The following is a 22,600-nucleotide window of genomic DNA, read 5'->3' as shown; positions in this document are numbered from 1 at the left end:
CTGTCTCGATCTGGTTTGTCGCGAGCTTCATTCGCGAGCTTCTGGTCTGCTCTGTCTCGATCTGGTTTGTCGCGAGCTTCATTCGCGAGCTTCTGGAACTTCGTCCGCTTCAGTACACTCTGTTCTCTCTGATCTGCTTCTGCTTCGGTGAATTTTCTGGTGGGCAATTCTCAGCTCAGTGAACTTTATCTGGTTTCTCTGGTTTAGCCGAAGACAGTGAACTTTCTCTGGTTTCTCTGGTTTAGCCGAAGAGGTTTGATTCTCTGGTTTCTGATTTGCAATCCTGCTTCGTGTTTCTTTTGTGATGCTATAATTTATTGTGTGAGATCATTGTGCGCGTACTCTTTGCTAACCGGTGGGTAATTCTCAGTTCTGGTGGTGAAGATTATTTTGTGTGGGTGAGAAGTGTTTGATTGATTCTGTGTGAACCATGGCTGAAACTAGTGAAAAGAAGGCTATTACAGAGATCATCCCAACCTCGTATAGAATAACAGACAGAAAATTAAATGGCACCAATTATGGTAACTGGAAACGAGTCATTAGGAGGTATCTTTCAAGTATTGATATGGAACAACACTTGACCGAGGATGCACCAGTTGAGCAAAAGGCCAAGGTGCAGTGGCAAAAGGAAGATGATAAACTTTTCACTTTAATTCAAAATACTATGGAGAATTCTGTTGATGATATGATTGGGCATTGTGATACTGTCAAAGAGATGTGGCAATACTTAGAATCGTTGTATTCTAGTAAACAAAATTTGTTTCATGTTCATGAACTCCTATCTGGGGTTTACCGTGCAGACCAGAAGGGACGACCTTTACTTGAATATTACACAGACTTCAAAACAAAATTTGAAGAGATGAGGACTTTATATCCTATTACTGCTGATGTGAAGAAAATGCAAGCACAACAGGAAGAGGTAGCTGTTCAGTGCTTTCTGGCTGGTTTGGAGTCACAGTATGAGATTGCTCGTACTCAATTGCTTACTGATTCAGAGTTACCTTCCTTGGCTGAAGCATTCTCTCGGTTGCGTAAAGTTTGCAAGGATTCTAGTAAAGACACTGCTGGCGTATCTGTTGTTTCCGGTGATATCTCTGCTTTATTGGGGTGGACACCTTCTGTTGGTGGTAATAGGGGTGGTCGTAATGGTGGTCGAGGAGTTCGTGGTGGTGGTCGGGATAATGGAGGACGTGGAGGTTTCAGGATATGTTATTACTGCGGAGAGCAAGGTCATTTGAAAAAGAATTGTTGGAAACTGAATGGTAAACCATCTATATCTCCGCGATTTGCACATGCTGCCACTCAGGAGGGTCTCTTGCCTACTCCTACTGGAGCACCCAAACCGAATGGCCACATTCTGATTTCGGCTGATGAATATGCTCAGTTTACTCAATTTCAAGCTACCCAGTCTGCTGCCACGCTTGTTCAGTCAGGTAATCCAACTGCATGTCTTTCTTCGTCCGTCGGTGATTGGGTCATTGACTCCGGAGCCACCGATCACATGACTAGCAATAAAGGTATTCTATCTTCATTTCAGTCATCCCCCACTCTACCAAATGTCACTCTAGCAGATGGTTCTAATGTTCCTGTGCTTGGTAGTGGTATAGCCACACCCACCTCCACTTTATCTCTCTCCTCTGTTTTGTGCTTACCTCATTTTCCGTTTAACCTTTTATCTGTCAGTCGAATCACTAGTGTATTGCATTGTTCTGTTCACTTCTTCCCTGATTACTGCCTGTTTCAGGATCTGGAGACGAAGAAGGTTATTGGTAGAGGTCGCTTGTCCAATGGTCTGTACGTTCTTGCTGCTGATTTTTCACCGGTGCCACGGCCAGTAGCTTCTACTAGTGCTACCTCATTTCATCAGTTACATTATCGGTTTGGTCATCCTTCATTAAATGTTTTGAAGCATCTTTGTCCTTCTTTCAGTTCAGTGTCTCAGTTAGAGTGTGAGGCATGTCAATTTGCCAAACACCATCGCATATCTTACATTCCTAGAATTCATAAACGGGCTGCGTCCCCCTTTGAGTTGATTCATTCAGATATTTGGGGTCCCTGTCCTGTTGTGTCTCAGTCTGGCTTTCGTTATTTTGTTATTTTTGTTGACGATTTTACTCGGGTGACTTGGTTATATTTAATGAAAAATCGTTCTGAGTTATATTCCATATTTTGTGCTTTTCATGCTGAGGTTAAAACTCAAAATAATGGCTTTATTCGGATTCTACGTAGTGACAATGCCAAAGAGTATTTTTCTCACTCTCTTTCTTCTTATCTTGTTCATAATGGCATTATTCATCAGTCATCTTGTGTCGTCACCCCACAACAAAATGGGGTGGCTGAAAGGAAGAATCGTCATTTGATGGAAGTTGCCAGGGCTTTGTTGTTTCATATGAAAGTGTCTAAGGTATTTTGGGCTGATGCTGTTCATACTGCATGCTATTTAATCAATCGTATGCCCTCTTCGATTCTTAATGGTAATATTCCTTATTTGGCTCTGTTTCCCTCTAAACCTCTTTTCTATCTTCCTCCACGTATCTTTGGTTGTGTGTGCTTTGTGCAGGATGTCCGCCCTAAGGTTACTAAACTTGACCCACGGTCTCTCAAATGTGTCTTTTTGGGATACTCTCGTCACCAAAAAGGGTATCGTTGTTTCTCTCCTGACCTAGGTCGATACTTAATTTCTGCTGATGTTACATTTTTTGAATCTACTCCATTTGTTAGTGGTTCCTTTGCATCTTCGTTTGCTCCCGCGGATGAGTTCCTTGTCTACCGCATTTCTGAACCTGATTCTCCTTGTGCGTCTTCTCGTCCCCCTATCACTCAAACCTATTCTCGACATAGCTGGCATCATTCCTCGGTACCTCCAGTGGATTCTCCTGTGGCACCTACTACAGACCAAGACACTCCGTCTCTCCCGGCCTCTTCATCTCCAGATCCGAGTCCTCTCGCTCCTGATGCTAGTCTTGATTTACCTATTGCTCTTCGTAAAGGTAAACGTTCTTGTACCTATCCTCTTTCTTCGTTTGTTTCTTATCATGATCTATCTCTTGTTTCACGGTCAACTATTTCTTCCCTCGACTCTGTTACTGTTCCTAAGTCTATTTCAGAGGCTCTTTCTCATTCTGGGTGGCGGCAGGCAATGGACGATGAGATGTTTGCCCTTAAGGAGAATGGTACTTGGAATCTTATTTCTCTCCCAGTAGGCAAACATGCTATTGGATGTAAGTGGGTTTTCACTGTTAAAGTGAACCCTGACGGTTCTGTGGCTCGCTTAAAGGCCCGGTTAGTGGCCAAGGGATATGCTCAGACTTATGGTGTTGATTACTTAGAGACATTCTCTCCTGTTGCCAAGATTGCTTCTATTCGCTTATTTATCTCCCTTGCTGCCACCTATCATTGGCCTTTACATCAGTTAGATGTCAAGAATGCCTTTTTGCATGGTGATCTGGTTGAAGAGGTCTACATGGAGCAACCACCTGGGTTTGTTGCTCAGGGGGAGTCTGGGAAAGTGTGTTTTCTTAGGAAATCTTTATATGGGTTAAAACAGTCTCCTCGCGCTTGGTTTGGTAGATTTAGTGAAGTGGTGATTGAGTTTGGGTTGTGCCGGAGTGCTCTTGATCATTCTGTTTTCTACAGACAATCTAAGTCAGGGTGTATATTGTTGGTGGTCTATGTTGATGATATTGTGATTACTGGAAGTGATAGTATGGGTATTACTACTCTCAAGTCCTTTCTTCACATCAAATTTCAAACAAAGGATCTTGGACCTCTCAGATATTTCTTGGGTATTGAAGTGTCACGTAGTAAGCAAGGTGTCTTTCTATCTCAGAGGAAATATGTACTTGATATCCTCAATGAGACAGGTTTGACTGATACTAAACCATGTGAGGCACCTATGGTGCCTAATGTGAAACAAACTACCGAAGATGGTGTTCTACTTGTTGATCCAGAACAGTATAGGCGATTGGTTGGGAAACTTAATTACCTTACAGTGACGCGTCCAGACATTGCTTTCCCAGTAAGTGTGGTTAGTCAATTTATGTCATCCCCTCGGACATCTCACTGGGATGCTGTTGTTCACATTCTGAAGTACCTTAAAGGTGCGCCAGGTCGGGGTATTGTATATAAGGATCATGGTCACGTGAGAGTGGAAGGAACGGGTCGTGGTGTTGTTTATAAAGATCACAAGAACATTGGAGTGGAAGGATTCTCTGATGCTGATTGGGCAGGATGTCCTATAGACAGACGGTCTACTACAGGTTATTGTGTCTTCGTTGGTGGAAATTTGATATCCTGGAAAAGTAAGAAGCAAAGTGTGGTTGCAAAATCGAGTGCAGAGTCTGAGTATAGAGCCATTGCTCAGTCTATTTGTGAACTTATGTGGGTTCGTCACTTACTTGAGGAGATTGGTATGAAGGACTCAACTCCTATGCAATTGTGGTGTGATAATCAAGCAGCAATTCACATTGCTTCTAATTCAGTGTTTCATGAACGTACAAAACATATCGAGGTTGACTGTCATTTCATTCGAGAGAAACTCCAACAAGGAATAGTTCGTCTTACACATGTCAAAACCGGAGATCAAATAGCCGATGTATTTACTAAAGCTTTACCAGGGAGTCGGATAACTAATATTTGTAACAAGTTGGGCATGATTGACATCTATGCTCCAACTTGAGGGGGAGTGTTAGAATATATGAGGGTAGTTTAGTCAGTGTGCATACTTGTCCGACAATATACTAGACAGTTTAGTGTTGTATGTAAGTTAACATAGAAAATAAGATATGGAATGGATATTAAGAACAATAACAATCTTCCGTAATTTTGAAGTTTGTCTTGCACTTTGGCGACTTGGCCTTTGGCCAAACTTGCCATCAATGCACAGGCGAGACTGACGACACAAATTTATACTCATGTCCAAGTTTGTCTTCATGCACACGAGTCTGATGGTCATTAGCATGTTACATTGATAACCAATGAGTATATTCACAATATAAATGATACTAGTTTTCTAGGGCATAATTGTTGTTCATGACAATAGATTGAAGATCATAACACACAAATTAAACAAGCACAGCAAAAAATTACATCTGATGTAACTTAGCTTAAAGATCGTTACACGGCCAATCAACGAAAATGAGGAACGAAATCAGAAGAAGAGTCTCCGTTGGGACGGTCTGGACGGGACAGTTGAAGGTGAGGTTTGGGACTTGAGGGGGAGGGGTATTCCATTACTAGCTTGACCCCCGGCTGCTTTATCTTGCAATCTTGCTGCCTTTGGGTCTGTTAGAAGTGTCTTCTGAAATGACTGCGAGAAGCCTGTCGCAATGATTGTCACATGAATTTCTCCGTTATATCGGTCATCCACAACAGCCCCAAATATTATGTTAGCAGCAGGATCTGCCAAACTTGTCACAACCTGAAATTTTTTGTTAAGTACACATATGTTAGCTGCAGCCTGTTGCAATGATTGTCAAGAAAACTCACTGCAATGCACCACCTCTGAGTCTTTGTGAACTAAGTATTGGCCTTTTTTATGTCACTTACCAAGGATTATTACTTTTATGAGATTTCATTGTATGACTACAGTAATTGGGGGTTTTTTTATTTTCAATTTGCCATAATTCCACCAAAATCGGGCTTATATTTATGCAATATGACATTTAAAACTCAGTTTTGATCTGCAAATAAGAAAACGAAAGTACCTGAGAAACTCTATTTACTTCCTGCAAGGTTATGTCCTTTCCTCCAGTAATGTTATATACTACTCCAGTAGCAGACTGGATTGACGATCCAATTAGGGGAGCCAATGTTGCTTGTTCAGCTGCTTCTACTGCACGATTTTTGCTGGAGGAAACCCCTACCCCAAGCATTGCAGTTCCAGAATCTTTCATTACTGCCTTTACATCGGCAAAATCCACATTGACCAGTCCAGGTATCTGAGAAAAAAGAAACATAAGGAATCTGAAAGGAACTTGCGTTCTGAAAGTAAAAAAATTGAAAGATGGAACCCATTGGCATAGCCAAGTGAATAGCTATCCCTGAGTAGGCCCAAATGACAAACTCAAAAGTGCATTAGAATTTAAAAGAGTTCATGCAATGACCAAGACAAATGAGACATTGTTACTTTGTTACTGTGTCACAAGTCATGGCACTCCCTACCGTGATTATGTCTGAAATTCCTTGCACCCCTTGGCGTAAAACATCATCTGCAAGTAGAAAAGCATCTTGAAGTGGTGTTTGCTCATCAGCAATATCAAGCAAACGATCATTGGGTATCACTATTAGAGTATCAACATTCTTTTGTAACTTTTCAATAGCCTCCAAAGCCTGTAAGCATGAAAATTAATAACCCAATTATTGCACCATCAGAATCTGTTAAATTACAAATATTGCACCACATAAAAATGCACAAGCTTGAAAATTGCATATCCCATGGTCTAATTCACAGTTAATAATAATGGAATCAGATTTATTGTCTCACAGACATCAGATAAATTATATTGTTGTTAAGAAACAAAAGTGCATAAGAATCCAAGACACTTGCAATCTCCTACAATCTCATATCAGTGCTAGAACTGAGACCAAGATTAAGGCATTTGATTACGATAGAGGAAAAAAAACTAATAATAATAATACTACGAATGCAATACTTCATAAAATAAACTTTTCGAAGATTGTTAAGCTTCACCATTGGGCTGTAGGTTAAATCGCAGTTCCTCAGCAAAGTCACCATGTTGCTTTTATTCTAGTCCAGGAGATTTCATTGTCACCAAGATAGTGAACAAGCTTTCTAGTGGTAAGAAGAATTTAGCCAACCTATACTGCTTACAAGCTAATTTTGAGACAGAAAGTGCATTATTTGTTGTAACCCTCTATAAGTCACTCCTTTAGAACACGCATTGCAAAGTCGCTACAAAAAAAAAGGCATCCTGTTTGCCTTTAGAAAACTAACAAAAGAAGTAAAATATTAATCGAGAGGCAAACAGTTATTAAATAAAAAAGGAAAGAAAAGAAGCAAGTAGGCATTCAATAGATTAAGGACTAATCACGAACTAATGTTTGGCCTTCGCATCCTAGCAACCATAAGATTCTGAAATCCATGTCATTTAATGCACATTTCCAATCAGTAATCATACAACAACCTATTTACATATAATCGATAATGCATCCTTCATTCCATGAAGTTTCTCAATGGAATTGCAGATCCTAATGGTAATTGGGAAAATGCAACAGGAAATCTATAGATTCTATACATTAAATAAAGTAAGGGTGATAAACAAACAAGTCAACTACTATCTTAGAATGTCGAATAAGAAACCAAGATGAAACCTGCCTGAAGAGATCTTTTACGTCCTTCAAAGCTGAAAGGATAGGTAACCACGCCAACAGTCAGATAACCTGCCTCCTTTGATATCTGAGCAACAACTGGGGCAGCACCAGAACCTGTCCCACCACCCATACCAGCTGTTATGAAGACAAGATCCGAACCCTTAAGAGCATTCGCAATGGTGTCTTTCGATTCCTCTGCAGCTTGCTCCCCGAGAAGTGGATTTCCTCCCGTACCTGTAACTTGATCAAGTGATTCAAATCAAAGAAACAATACAGACTCAATGATGAAAACAACAAACTAAGAAACTAATTTAATACTACTTTACATGCATTAACATACATCTGTAGATTTAAACATTCGAGCACATGGCAGAATAAGCATTTGAAGATCAGAAAGGAGAGAGCCAGACCTAGACCACGAGTCAAGAGTTCTCCAATTTGAAGCGGGTTCTCCGCAGCAGATTGTAATAGTGCCTGAGAATCCGTATTTATTGCATAGAAATCCACCCCCTACCAAGTAGCAAGGCAATTAATCACTTAAAAACGTAAGGAAAAACCATATAATCAACATAATCTTGGGGAAAAGTCTCAATCCAGGAAAACAAAAGTCCCAACATTTTATATCATTTTAGCATCCAACAAACATAATCAGATTTCAGAGTTGCAAGATGCAAATAAAGCATCCGGTAATAGTGTTTTGCTCCTAATTACGAAATTGCCAGACAAATACACGAACTGCAGGACGACAATGGTCAATGAAGCAAACAACCAAAAAGCCTTCAATTTCAGGAGAAAAAAAAATCGCTTTGAACATAAGAATTCAGAAACCCACATGCAAACCTGCTCCAATCATCCGATTAACAGCATTGTTGCCGCCCCCGCCAACACCAACCACCTTTATCTTCGCGGACTCCATCGGCGCAAAAGAACAGCTCACCCTCCAGGACCCAGAACGGTGTCTTCTATAGACATTCCTTCGCTCATTGTTGGCAGGTAAACATGTTATGATAGGGACAGATTGTGTAAGTGACTTGTATTGAAATGAAGACGCAGAAGAAGATGACGATAGCAGTTCGCTTGGGTTTCTAAGTTGAAGTTGAAGTGCCGACATTTTCGTTTACGTTGAAGCTCTGCAAATGTTGAGCGAGAATGAGAGAGAGAGAGAGAGGTTTTAGGGTTTTAGAGAAAACAACTTTAATTTCATTTCTGACGGATATGCAATTCAAGGAGAGACGCAGGTGGAAGATTGATGGAAGATGTTCAATGTTTTAGAAACGGTGTCGTTTACTAATTCCTTTAGTTTTGCAATTTTTTTATTCTTTTATTATCTCCAAATCATATTCAAGAGGAGCAACCCCTCCTTATGAATAATATCTACTAGTTATGAATTATGATATGTATTTGTCTAACGAGAGTTAATATTCATCATCCAAAGATTATCCGTGTTTCGTTTACGCCACAAAATGTTCAAACATTTCAAGTCGTTAACTTAAAATTTAAAATTCTAATTAATCGCTTATGTGATTGTTAAATGCAAGATGGACCAACATAAAATGCTCAATTGTTTCATACACTATGCTTCACCTCATAAAACATGTTCATTTGTTTCATACACTATGCTTCACCTTATAAAGCTTAGGAGGAGGTTCACTGTGATTGGGGAAATGAACGATCTATTAAGAGTGATAACACTAAAGTTTGGGACGAGGGTTCACGGTGAATAAGGAAGATACGGTTCAAGAGGTTTTCATAGAAAAAATCTCATTAACTATCCATTCTCCAACTATCGCAAACCCTCAGCCTAAAGAGCTCAAGTCAATAAAAGGTCTGAAGGACATCAGAAGCCAAAATAGGAACAAATGAACAATGTGTGAACTTGCCGTTCAAAGTTTATTCCAACAGAACAGAATTCAGAGAATGTAGTATTCTGATCTGGTATATGAAATGAAAAAGAAATAACACTCATTTTCCAACAATTATTTCATCCAAGTTACATACTGCTATCAATTAACAAATTCAAAGTTGAGAGTTCACTGCTCCAAAATTACACGCACCCAACAGAGAAGAAGCTGATGGATCCACAAGCCCTAAAAATCAATATTCTCCAGTGGCCGATTTGCAATTTCATATTTGAAGTACACCAATAAAAGTACTCAGAACTTCAGAACTTGTAAAAAGAATTACTCTCCTTCACTCAAAATAGGCACTATAAGTGGTTTCATTTGAGCAACGTACACAATCGCCCACCTGCAAAGTAGAAAATGGATACAGTACTTTAAGAAACAACTAGGTAAACGAGTAAAACAAACAAAGATCCAAAAGTTCCGATATAAATGATGTACATAGCGCATAAAAATCTAAAATCAGCTTTGTAGAATCACTGTCATTTTTCTCATTGCATGGGGTTGAAAAACACAGGTCATTCACCATGTACCTAAGTACAGATTTTGAAAAGCATTCACTCTTTATTTTTTTAAAGAAGGAAAGTAATTAATACAAATTGAGAACTAGATGTCGTGCCGCATCATCTTGATCATGCAAATTTCTTGAATTATTTGTGTCCCTTCATATAATACGTATTCGAAGGACAACTTGAATGCATGAGAATGTATCTAATTAAAATGCTTGATTATTACGAACTGTTTTATACAATGCATAATAGACGACCTTAAGATGTGCCAAACACCAAATGACTACCAAGAAGAAATACAAATCCAAGAACTTACATCATCCAACAGCACACGGTTGCCGTTATAACCAATGTAAGGTGCAACCTGTGAAACAAAAATAAAATAAATGATTACATGACAGGCAAGATGCAAATAATAAAAAGCAAAAGAAAATCAATCATATGCCAGAAAAATCAAGCATTCCACAGTCTTAACATCCCATTAACATAAGTCCCACTATCATCAAATATAGAGCCAGTCCTTCATGACGCGTAATGGGCAGAAGAAGCACCTTAACCAGGATATTTTGAAACAAGCTATCTATGAAAAGAAGCACATAGTAGTAGTTTACCTCCAATCTGTTAAAACATCACTTCATCTCCCCAAAGTTAAAAAAAAAAAAAAAACACACACACACACATAAAATTCTGCAACACTCAGCCCATTGTGAAGTTGGGGATCACAAGGAAAGTTGGCATATCTCACATTCTTCCCTCAGTTTTTAACTATAAAAAAAGGACCAGATTCATGATTGAACCCGTGCTACATACGCTTCCTTACACCAAGTAAAATAAGTTAATATTGTTAGTTACGCACTTAAAATTCATGCTTGTCAACAGAAAATTTTGAAAATTGATATACATCCCCATTTCCATCAACTTGGAGATAGTAAAGAACGATATAAGCAAGCAGATATTTCTCATTTCTCGCTAGGTTTCGAGTTGCTTCACCACAACCCAGGTGTCATATGTTCAAATGAGTGGAAATAACTTTCATGCATAGTTGGGGTATGGTTATATACGTTAAAGAATTCACAGATACCCCATTGTATCACTTTCCTTACGCTACAAACACCTGGCACCATGCCTTTCGTATCTTGCCATCAATTACCACCATGGTTGTCGATTCTTTCATCAATGCAGATTGCAGAATGTCATCTCCATTTCAATAACTAATTACCAAAACTACCTACTCCCTCTTCCTAGGTTGAATTTGTAATGACATAAATACATACGTATGTTTCCCGCTACCATGAAATCAAACTCAGGGAAACGAATCCACAACTAACACCTTTCTTCCTACTAATAAAAGCAGCATTCAACATGACCCCATTCAAAACAACAAATTCGCAAAGGAAAACATACATACACCAAGAAACTTTGAGCAATTATTTCAAAGAAACCTAAATGAATTTGCTAAACTGAAGGACAAGATGCGACCTTTTTGTGCAACTAAATCACCTTGAAAATGATAACCACTCCAAAAGGAGCTGTAGATTGTCAAAGCTCTTTAACTACACACGGTCCACATAACAAACACATAAATAACATATTAATCACAAAGCGAATAATCAAAGCAAAGAAGCGTACAAATTAGCAGAGGGGCCTCTGTTGCAGCAGATTCTGGTACAAAGGGACGCAACGATCCCAACCACCACGAAAATTAGGGTTGTCACCAAAAATCCCATGCCGATCGCCGATTGATCCCGTCGATAGAATTATGCAACGAAAATCTGGAATTTGAACTTCGACTAGGAAGAACTTGAAATTGAATTATCTAAACATCATAAATTCGTGATGCAGAAAAAGAACAGAAATTTTAGTGATCTTATGATTCTTATATATGAATATCTGTAGCCCTTCGCATACGTCTCTCCAGTCTCCACGATGATGTTGAACGGGGGACCATATTTGGGCTGATAAAGGCCCGATATTATTTGTGGCCCAAATTCTGCAGGTTTGCAGGTTTGGGCTGATACTCGTGAATGAATATATGGGCCCTGTATGGCGAAGCCAATATTGACCCAACTTTTGCCTATTTTCGTAGAAGATTTGATTATGGGTATAATATAAATAATCGTCATCGAAAGTTCGATTGACCGTGTTATCATCCGTCACAGGACTAGGGTTAACAATTCCACAAACTGAATCAAGATGGAAAACCAGATGATACATAAAAGAAGATAATAACAATATATGAACAATTTGCAATGTAAATTCTTGATATCTTGAATGTTAGTATGAGATGTTCCACAGTTCGAAAAATAAACACTCATGTTGCAACTTCTTGATTATTGAACAGTCTATGGTATGGGAAATGCAAAAAGAGAAAAAAGGGGATAAATTTCCTCACAATTAGATTAGATGAACATACAACATGGTTTTTCCGCTGAAATATTTTAAAAATGGGAACAATGGTTATCGGAATGGAAAGGTGAAGGAAGAGGAGCAGGGAGGAGGGAGTAGGTTTACCCCTGCATTTTTCTTTCGCTTCCAGAAAAACAGGGTACGGCAATATCAGAATCTGAATTGCGGATCCACATCCATTGCCCATGCAAACTTGGCGAGAAGAGACTTGTTGAATATCTGCAACAAAGGTACAAGTTTAGATACAGAAGTTTCAAAAACAAAAAACAAAGGAAAAACATCAGCCAACCTACCAAACAATCAAAACAAAACGAAAGAAGATAACTTTTCCAGCAGAGATGATTATAAAGTTCAGTACAATCCGTAAATGATCCTCATTTGAATCATCTTACTGGCTTTACCTGTAATAATTAACCCAAAAAATAAAGGAATAAGGGAGAAAAAAGACAAAGAAGAAGCTGCTGACCTTCTCAATGGGAACTTCATGCCGCTTGCACCATGCAATTGTAATCCTCGGGTCAAGGTAATTGATTTTCGATGTGCCCAGGGCCACAGTTTTCAGATCTTCCTTGGTCTGCATATCCCGTTCCATTTTCTCAATCTTTGCATTGGTTTGAGCAATCTTCCTCTCTATGCTGCATATTCAAAATAAGAGTGCATCAACCCAAGAGATCTAGGGCATCCAAAAACTGGGTAGATAGGAGGGCAGAAGTTATATTACGCTTCTGGGGCCAAGTTTCTCTTTTGCTTTCCCTCAGCATCCTTCAGCGGGGGCTTCCCCCTTTTAGCACGGTCCAGATCAATTGTCAGCTCTTTTAGATTATCCTACAAGTAAATGACAGTGGTTAGCTACAAGCATGAACTCAAACATAACAAGCTCTATGAACGCATCCATAAAATTCCAAATTAAGCAGTGAAAAGGCAACTCAAAGCTATGTTGAACAACATGCGTGCATAAGAAGAGAAGAGGGAAAGAATGCTACAAAGGAAGAAGGTTGCCCGGAAACTTCTCAACGTATCAAATGAACACTAAATTGCCCCCACAAGGAAACCATTCTGATCCAACATAAGAAACCTAAGATTTTGTGGAATTCCAGAAAAAGCCATTACCTTAAGCTCTTCTATTTTTTCTGTCAACCTCAAAATCTGTCCACTATGAGATTTTGAAACAGTGCGTTGATGATTACAAATAATTGCAACCTGCAGTGAGAACAACCAAAACTGTTGAAGCTAGCAAGAACTGCATAAATAGCCATATAACAGCTTTAGCTCCAAAAGAGGGGAAAAAAGTAAACGAAAAAGGAAATAGAGGAATTTCTTTTTCTTTTATGTCTCGGGAAACTGTCCTTTTACCTCCTTGTTTGCATGCTGATAAACGACAACTTTTTCTGCAACATCACCATCTTTTGTATCCCGACTCAGCTGTCATGAAAACCAAACAAAATCGAAAAACAGAAACCAGAACAATGAATAAGTCAACCAGCAATTGGAAATAAAAGGCACAATGATATAAGAAACAAAACATGAGTACAGTGGTAAATCTCAATATCATCCATAACTAGGGTATGAAAGATAAAACTAAAACTTCAGTTTTAGCTTCAGTCTAATTGCTGTTTATAGTCTCTGCTATGAAGACTTCTACCTCATTTGTTCATGCCGAACATTATTCATCAAAGTTAGAAAGTCATCATACAACAAAGTTACAGACATTTTTTATGCTATAGCAGTATTGCTTCACCAGAGGGAATGTTCAAACAATTAATCTTGCAAATCAGGTTCTGTAGTATAGGAGTCATTATTCTATACCAATCATACAAATTCTATAGAAAATTATATCCAGGATCCTTCCCCTTTGACCATGCTATGGGTGCACCATGATAAAAATCGTGAATCAAAAGATTCAAAACCATAGCGGACCTCGCAACTTACCATACTATCCAATGTAATTGAAGCATTGTACGTACGGAAGACTTTCGCTGTAAGGCCGGGCATAAGATCCTTCAGATGCGTATTCAGTTTAGCTGTATCCAGCTTGTCAAACAGATCATCATTTTCACGTTTTCCTGGAATTGAGGAAAACTAGCTCATTGTCATAACTCATTCATTGAAAAAGAAAAAATAACAACAAAAGATGTATCCTAACATAAGTAGCAATTACTCACTAGATTGAAACTCCTTAATTGCCTTGTACACAGGAAGCTCAACCTCAACAGTGTTAACATATTGAATAGAATCTTTACCAAGGAAGTCGAACTGAAAGATTAAACACCACACATTTGTTACCACTCTAGTTAGAATAGAAAATGCGACTAGGAATGCTTTGAAATCTTTTTTCCCTTTTCCCCCCCAAATATAGATGACTTGCACAATCACCAAGCCATCATACCTTCAACTTATTTTTTTCGACGCACTCGACATTTCCTACTTTCAATGTACAGCAACCAACAGTATCTGCTTCATCGTCATCCTGCAAAAAGCCAACCGGCAAATGAAGACACGTGCACAACACTGTTGCATGACACTGCTCCAAAATATAAAAGAATGAAAAGCATATTTTAATATCATACATCAAGATTGCATGATTTTTTTCCCATAATCTTATCCTTCAAAAGAAATCTGTTCTATTACTGCTCTTATATGTTTCAAGACAAATGAAACATTCAGAACACTTGACAGCATAAGTTCTTAGGGAAAACAGAGATTGTTAAATGCAACCATATTTAGGATTGCCCAATTGACAGTTTGGAAATAACTCTCGAGTTGACATCTTAAGAGTCCTAAGAGAATTACAATAAAAACAACACCTACCCAGTAGCATGTGTTCAAACGGAAGATGGGTTCCAGTTCATTAGAAATAAACTTACCTCAACACAACCATATATTACACAGGATCATCATTAATACAAATAATTATACCTTCTCATTACCAGCCCTAAGAGCTAGTTTATCAATAAGATAAGTAGCAACTGCAATCTGCCGCCTTGTAACATCTTTACTGGTAAAATCCTTTGTGTATGCTGCTCTGATATTCTCTATGTAGTCCTGCTCTCAAAATACCATTAGTTACTGCAAAACAAACTGGAAAAATCAGAAACATGCAAACTACCTTCAGCTTTCTTGCTTTCTCATATTTCTCCTTATCACTTTGTCCCTTCAAGGAACTGCTAGCAGCCAAGAACACATATTTAAACTCTTTTGGATTGATTGGATCATTCCAGAAAGCTAACCACGTGACAGTGTTATCATGCTTCACTTCTTTCCATCTGCCCATGCATAACATCTCAAATTAAGATTGACCCAACATAGAAGGAAGGTTAATGGGCCTTTCTTTGCCCTACTTACATTGAAAGAATACAAGAAGCATGAGACATAACCTTTCACCAGGAATAGGACATTCTGGAATTGGCACATCTTTTCCAATGTTTATAGTAATGTCACTTGGACGAATGCGTCTTTTCAGCTTTCCCATCTGTTAATTGTGAATAATCAACAACAAAATTTTGGCAAGAATAAATGAGAAAAATCACAAGCATCAAACTGAAATACATTTACAGTATCATATTCTTAATGGCAAATCTAAATTTTCAGCTGTAAAACAAAAAAGGGGTAAATAACCTTTGGGTGCTCTCCACGGCCTCGAAAGAGTCCCGGTGGTTCAACTCTGAAATTACCAACCTAAAATTGAAATCAGAATCACCATTGCAACTATGGAAGTAATTAAAAGGCATCAAGGTATGCATGTGCTCCAAAGCATAAATGTGCATTCACAAGCAATAGCTGTTATTGATTAGCAGCTCATAAATACTGCATGCAAGTTGGACGACAAAGCTTACATAAATGCATCAATTCTTGTTCTGCTTACAAATAAATAGCAAGAGAAAGGAATAAGTAAGATAAAAACATATCAATGAAGTAGCAAGTCCAAACTCCAAACAGTTATATACATTACCTTTTCTTTGACTCCATCAACAATAGCCCACATATATTTTTCCTCTTGTTTCAGTTTCTCTTCTTTCAGAGCCTTCTTCTCCTAAAAAAACAAAAACTTCTATATCAGTAATTATCAAACAGAAAAATATAGCATGAACTTAATTAGTTTTAAATTAACAGATGCTGATATAACATTTCCAATTCAAAAGCAAAGACATGAAAACACGTCTAAAAAGGGTAGTGTGTTGCAGGGGGGTATATATAAAATGAAATGATCAATTTACAGAATCTAAACGTACAGAATGAAACATAAAACACTCCAAGCAATTAATGTTAGCAAAGAAGCAAATGAAAGTCCTAGACCTCAGCAATTAATGGCATTGACAAATTGAGACCACGAGAGGACACCCCCTAAAATAAACAATTATCCTACAATTCGACAGAACAAGAATAACAAATCAGAAGGTTTTCTTCGTCAAATGGAAACAGATTACTGTTGTTGGTGGGTCATTAATTGACATTGTAAGAACACTTTTTCCTCACTGGCACAACTGAACTTATTAGAACAACCACGAACAAAGAGGGAGTAATGGAGCATGGAAACCCATTGAAAGCAAATAAAACCTTAAAAGGAAACAATAACATAGAAGCTCGGGTTTCTTGATTCCAAGTAACTCAGCAGGTTACCTATGAACTCTATATAACATCAGGAACTAGTATCGAGGTAAAAAAACTTACTTCTGAACTCATTTGCTTCTTCTTCTCCTTCTCCGTCAGATGCCATTCATATATTGGCGTGAAATCACAGTCCTTTAGATTCTGAATGACATGGTTTTTCCCCAGTATTTTGCGCCAATCAGTCCAAAAATTCTCTTGGAATTTGGGTTTTGTATAGTAATCAGTCTCTCTCATCACTGCATACATGGTCGCAACCTACAGATAGAAAATACTAGAATGAAGTACGCGAATCATACACATAAGCATTTATAAAGCAGAACAACATGAGCAGGCACCACACTCATACAAGCGCACAGACACAGAAACACTTACCTCTTCTTGTGCAGGAGTTAAATCCACAGGCTGCCCCTTGAAGAGCATCTTAATCCCATGAGGCTTGTATGGAGGTGGAAAAATAACTCCACTGTGAACCAAAGTCATCCATTTTTTCTGCCCATCACCAGAACTAGGAGACACTTTTGTTGATTTCGAATATTTAGAATTTTTCATTACTTTCGTAGAATTCTTTGTAATCTTTTTCGATGAAGAAGAAACAACTTTCGTCACTTTTTTAATTGTGGACGACGATTTATTATCTGAGGAGACCGTCTTCTTTATTCTCTGGGAAATGGGAATGTGGTCATCATCCTCTCTCTTCCCTTCTGCTTTGACTGTTACTTGCTTAATTTTCACTGGTGTAGTCATATCTAATAACTTGGCCTTCTTAGCTGAAGACTGGTCCGACGAATTCATTTTATCTACAGGTCGCTTGCTCGATATTGCCGCTGATTTTTGCTGCTTATCCTTCGAGGCAGAACCATTCTGCTGAAATCTAGAAGTCGAAGGTTTCTTTTCTTCATAATCATCAAGCTTGCTACCCGAGGTCCCTGCACTTGATTTCATATAAAATTTTGATGATAAAGGAACTTCATCATCTGAATCTTCTGACAAATTTTTTACATGAGGAGACACACCTAGCCCCTTGATAGTATTGTTGGAGTTTCCCTTAAGTCTAGCACTAAGAGGTTTATCATCTTCAGAATCCTCACTATCACTATTTGAATTGGGTTCTCGTTTAACATCCTCTTTAACAGCAGCACTAGATGCATTGTTATTCAATGAATGTTTTGACTGGTCATCTAATGAAGCTAAAACTTTTGAACGCACCATAGGAGGTGACTTGACAGGTGATGCCTTGGCAGATGATGTTGAAGGTTTCGGGCTTGCTAAAGGAGATCTGGATGGTGGTGATGCCTTGGCAGATTGTGGCGTCGCCTTGCTCCTTTGGGGATTGGAGGTTTTTCCATTAGTGCTTGATGATTTCTTAATTTCTGGATTTAACTGATTCTTCTTAGAGGTTGAACTACTGCTTGACCTTCTAAAAACCAATGGCTCATCATCTTCGTCGTCAAAATCATCAATTACCCGCTTAGAAGATGCTTCGACAGCCATTACCAGTTTACCACCCAACTATACACTGTGTTGGCATGTGTCACATAAATATCTGATAAGAACAAAATTCATTTTTGAAACCAACAACAAACAAGTATTACACTTCAAAATTCTATAAACCAAAAAAAAGGCAGTTTCAAAATCGGGGGAAAAAAAAAAACTACGTGAGAAAACCATATTAAATCATTAAAATGGAGCAATCGGAGTGTCTAGATGTTCAAATATTGTATCTATCAATTCATGCAGGCATTGGATAAATAAGTCTTGGCTCTGATTAAACTAAGGCAGGGCAGGCATTGAATGCTCCTTTAATACACAGCACGAAAATAGTGGAGCTACAGCTTTAGCGAGAAGCAAATAACTAATCCTACCAAGGAAAAAAAAAGCAGCAGGATTCCAAACTCGTGCTCCCCTAAACTACAAAATTTGAAGCTCCTGCTATGCGAACAGAATATTTGAAACCCAATTTTGGGTCTTTCTAAGAAACTATATAGCCGAATCCATTTCACACAAAAAATTATGGTTCTTCTTTGAGAGTTTTCCAAGCTAAACGGACGAAATTCAATTCCAATTGCTGAAAAATAGCTTAAATTGACCAAATTTCACTAACGCAATGCAAAAATCTAATTGAACGAATTGATTGCACGGAAAAGCAATTGAGAAATGAGAGATAGAGAAGATAAGAGGAATGAAATGTTCAACAGCTCAAAAAAATTGAGGTATGGATGCAGAAATTTGTGGGAACAACAGAGAAACGAAGGCTGCAGCTACCTGAACCGAATAGGATCGAAGAGGTGAAGGGACAGATCGTGACTCTGCTTGCATTTCCTCTCTGTGTCGTGTAGCCCTTTCTTTGCCTCTGGTGTGTTGGAGATGAAGGAGATAGACAAAGGGGCCTTGATTGTGCCCTTAAAGAAACTGATTTGGGCCTAGGTCTCTTCATCGTTTTGGACATCCAAGTCTTTGAATGGGCGTTAGGCCCAATTCACTCATCATAAACAGACGACCTTTTCTTTTGATCATTTTGTTGCATGGGTTTAAAACTAGTATATACAAATCACTTTTTTTACCCACACTAACATGGATTTATTTTGTCAAGTGATGTATTTTAGGCTAAAAACAGTTATTTTTCTAAAGAGAGTGTGACAATATAAATATTTGGGTGGTAATCTAGTTGTGAATCTCTGTGGGGTTAAATTGTATGGATTCAAAGTCTTAAATTCAATTCCCGTTGTGAATAATACCATTGTAACCACGCACTAGGCTTTGACTCAACTTACCTTGTCTTCAGATGGAAAACTCCAACTTGGTTTAAGCACGTATCGAATGTCCAAATGATAAATTGATATGATGTCGTTCTTTATTAAAAAAAAAAAATTTAGGATTTAGGGTTTATAAAAAGCAAAGATAATTATCTGGGGAGTAAAAAGATAATTATTTGTTTTGTATCTCAAATTATCATCCTAAAAAGGATTCACATTCTTGTTTATGGTGAAACATGGTGAAAATACAACCTAAACTTATATTGACCTTAGAAAGCCAAGAATTCAAAACTCAAGCTAAAACCCTAACACGTTCCTTCATACTTGTAGTCTCTCCTTCACAAAATTGAATAGCATTTTAGTCTCCTCAATGGCTCTAACATCGGCTCCGGTCCTGGTCATCGGAGGAAAGAACAGCCACGCAGCGGTCACCGCCACGAACCCAACCGTTAATGGCCCAGACACGGCCCAATGTAACCGCCACCGGCCCGCCACCAACTTCTTCACACCAAATTCCACAACCAAACACAACCCATGCAACACAAAATACCAAGTGACCTCCCACGTGGGAGCCGCACGTATGATATGGTAGAATATGAGCTCGTGCATCAGACCGGAGACCAAAAAAGACGCCAACACCGCCGGCAGCGGGGCCCACTGTTTACCAACCCAATATTCCGAGAATACCCTCACTGGTTTATATACAGTGCGGCGCAGAGTATTTGTTACCACGAGGTTCCACCTCCTCCCCCAGAAATCTTGCAATGATGTTGAACAATAAGGCTCATCGGACGGTGGTTCTAGCTCCATCCCCAACAACATCATCAAACCATTGCACACACCAAAAATCACATCCACAAGAAAATACAACACCACACAATACACAATCAAAACCAGTTTTGGGTGCAATTGGGTAACATAGGCATTCAACATACCAATCAAAACAGCAAATAAAACAACTTTGGCAGGCCAATTGATAGGCAATTTGTGGTTTTGGTGAGATGGGTGTTTCTGATTTTGCCTAATTTTAACAGGAAGACAAGCTATGGCTATGAATTGAAGAAGTGGCAAAGGTGGGTCTTTATCATTAGATGGAATTAGTGGGCCTTGATCAAATGCAAAGAGAAGGAGCTTGAAATTGCATAACCATGTAATGGACATGGCAGTGATTCCAGTGGGCATAACAGAGGAGAGTTGGAGAGGGAGAATTGTGAAGAGAGAGAAAATTGGGAGGAGAGAGAAGAGCCTTAGCTTGCCCTTTGAAAGCTTGGTGGATATGAAACGGCAATACAATAGTGATGCTAATACCATAAGCCATACCTTGATCAAGTTCTTGATTTCTCCTTCCATTTTCTGGCTTTCACAATGTCTTATGAGCTTATGATATATTTGTTAGTAAAGTTAGAAAACTTTTCTCTATATATATGGTCCATTATAGCGTTGACATTGTCAAATCATTGCATCTTTGTCCATTAACCCAATTTCTGGATTTTTATTTGTTAAAATAATGAATACCCATTAAATTTTATAGGCCATCATTGTTGACCGAATTCACAAATTTTCAATTCATTGAAATGCTAAGATATTGAACACATGGTACAAGACACAACCTTTGACTAACTACAAGTCTACAATGGGTTTGTTTGGGAATGCTGTGAGGTGCTGTGAGATATGATGTGATGCTGTGAGTCATTAAACTGTGATGTTGTGAGGTGAGTTGGAACGTAAAAAGCTGTTTGACACATCACTTTTAAAACTACGGTGCGGTGCCGTGAGGTGCGTTTGGCGTATCTAAATTACGGTTATATTAGATGACTAATAATATTAATATAAAATCACTTAAGGTTTACATTGTACATTAATCTAAAATAAAATAATTGACTTAATTTGATTACGTAGGACAATTCAACATATATTGTAAGCGTTTGGGAGTGCTGTGAGGTGTGGTGAAGTGCTGTGAGGTAAAAAGTTGTGATGCTGTGAGGTGAGTTGGAACGCAAAAGCTGTTTGGCATGTCACAAAAAACTGTGGTGCTGTGAGGTGTGTTGCAACTGAATACAGTTGCAACACACTGCCAAACTCATACAATATATGCATGACCTTTAGAGTTAGAATGCCAAATTTGTCTTTACAAAATCAAACACAATTGAGAATTCTTTTATGGTCTTCTCATCCATTCCATTCCTTGTGTTAGTTTTTAGGTGTTCTTGGTGTTTGATTCTTATGGAGAGACAAACTATGGGGATGAAATGGAAGAGTTTTGGAGTTGAGGTAGTGATTAGGGGCCTTGATCAAAAGAGAGAGCACAAATATGAGGAAAGAAGAGAGATTCAAGGGTAGGATGGAGAAGAAGTCGAATAGACCACTTGGAAGTTTTGCAGATATGTAAAAACAATAGCAAAGAGAAGTTTGCTATAGTCCATACCTTGATGACGTGCTTCGACTCTTCATGTATTTTTGCTTCCTCTCTATTTGCTGGTCCTACGGACTCATGAGATTCTGTGCTCGATTCTTCTATGTTCACTGGCTTGACGATCCGAGTTGAAACTCATATCGAATGTCCAAATGACAAACTTGTATGGTGTCATTCTCCGTTAAAAAAAATCTCAAGTCTGTGTCAACTTGGACGTATCAAATGCTCATCTTGAGTACGGATTTGAAGGCTTCGTAATTTTCTAGAGTTTACAATTCACATCTAATGATGAGAAAAAAATTAAGCAAATTTTAAAAATGGAATATGTTAGTTCTAACCAAATATTCTTATTGGATGATAGAAAACAAAATGTACTATAACCACATTATGAAAACAACTTCAATTTCAATTGAAATGTATAAAACAATTCTAATAATTATAACATTATATACATTAATCAACCATAACCATCTAAAATTCCCAAAAACAAAAGAAAAATCAATGCAAGCACTTCCTTGAGCCTCCTCTCAAAATCCCACTACTCGGATCACTAGCCAAAAACCCTACCTTCAAGTCCCAAAACACAACCAACAGTCAACCTTATGTTTTACAAAAAAATTCCTCGTACGGACATGAACCCTAATTTTGACTCTAACATTAAATCCCACAATTCCATCC

The 22,600-nt window shown here is 38.4% G+C and overlaps 4 protein-coding genes across 6 annotated transcripts; all 4 read right to left on the bottom strand.

Annotated features, from left to right (window-relative positions):
• Window positions 1–4,944: 4,944 nt before the first annotated feature.
• On the bottom strand, window positions 4,945–8,559 carry LOC119988402 (cell division protein FtsZ homolog 1, chloroplastic-like). The gene is made up of 6 exons (XM_038833422.1): window positions 8,165–8,559; window positions 7,743–7,842; window positions 7,337–7,566; window positions 6,163–6,330; window positions 5,706–5,939; window positions 4,945–5,419 (listed from the first exon to the last, which is right to left on the bottom strand). The coding sequence occupies exons 1-6, from the start codon at window positions 8,441–8,443 to the stop codon at window positions 5,150–5,152; spliced, it is 1,281 nt and encodes a 426-aa protein (XP_038689350.1). The 5' UTR covers window positions 8,444–8,559; the 3' UTR covers window positions 4,945–5,149.
• A 623-nt stretch (window positions 8,560–9,182) lies between these two features.
• LOC119988905 (V-type proton ATPase subunit e1-like) lies at window positions 9,183–11,656 on the bottom strand. The gene is made up of 3 exons (XM_038834154.1): window positions 11,372–11,656; window positions 10,059–10,106; window positions 9,183–9,579 (listed from the first exon to the last, which is right to left on the bottom strand). Exons 1-3 carry the CDS (start codon window positions 11,467–11,469, stop codon window positions 9,513–9,515), a joined length of 213 nt encoding a protein of 70 aa, XP_038690082.1. The 5' UTR covers window positions 11,470–11,656; the 3' UTR covers window positions 9,183–9,512.
• Window positions 11,657–11,976: 320 nt separating this feature from the next.
• On the bottom strand, window positions 11,977–19,149 carry LOC119988904 (DNA topoisomerase 1 beta-like). 3 transcript variants are annotated; one of them, XM_038834151.1, is made up of 16 exons: window positions 19,019–19,149; window positions 17,129–18,299; window positions 16,817–17,011; window positions 16,098–16,178; window positions 15,764–15,823; window positions 15,523–15,617; window positions 15,255–15,411; window positions 15,065–15,190; window positions 14,535–14,615; window positions 14,311–14,401; window positions 14,078–14,211; window positions 13,502–13,570; window positions 13,259–13,348; window positions 12,870–12,973; window positions 12,615–12,783; window positions 11,977–12,367 (listed from the first exon to the last, which is right to left on the bottom strand). In XM_038834151.1, exons 2-16 carry the CDS (start codon window positions 18,245–18,247, stop codon window positions 12,299–12,301), a joined length of 2,640 nt encoding a protein of 879 aa, XP_038690079.1. In that variant the 5' UTR covers window positions 18,248–18,299; window positions 19,019–19,149; the 3' UTR covers window positions 11,977–12,298. The 3 variants fall into 3 exon arrangements, with proteins under 3 accessions (XP_038690079.1, XP_038690081.1, XP_038690080.1); XM_038834153.1 differs by having other exon boundaries at window positions 17,129–18,272; window positions 19,019–19,120; XM_038834152.1 differs by lacking the exon at window positions 19,019–19,149 and adding an exon at window positions 18,478–18,610.
• A 521-nt stretch (window positions 19,150–19,670) lies between these two features.
• Window positions 19,671–20,892, bottom strand: LOC119989491 (probable long-chain-alcohol O-fatty-acyltransferase 5). The gene has a single exon (XM_038835060.1). It carries the CDS (start codon window positions 20,857–20,859, stop codon window positions 19,828–19,830), a length of 1,032 nt encoding a protein of 343 aa, XP_038690988.1. The 5' UTR covers window positions 20,860–20,892; the 3' UTR covers window positions 19,671–19,827.
• Between the last annotated feature and the right edge of the window lie 1,708 nt (window positions 20,893–22,600).

The sequence above is a fragment of the Tripterygium wilfordii genome, chromosome 21 (assembly GCF_013401445.1).
Source record: "Tripterygium wilfordii isolate XIE 37 chromosome 21, ASM1340144v1, whole genome shotgun sequence".
Taxonomy (NCBI): domain Eukaryota; kingdom Viridiplantae; phylum Streptophyta; class Magnoliopsida; order Celastrales; family Celastraceae; genus Tripterygium; species Tripterygium wilfordii.
Note: the sequence above shows the minus strand (reverse complement) of the source record. Positions and strands in the feature narration are given on the sequence as shown.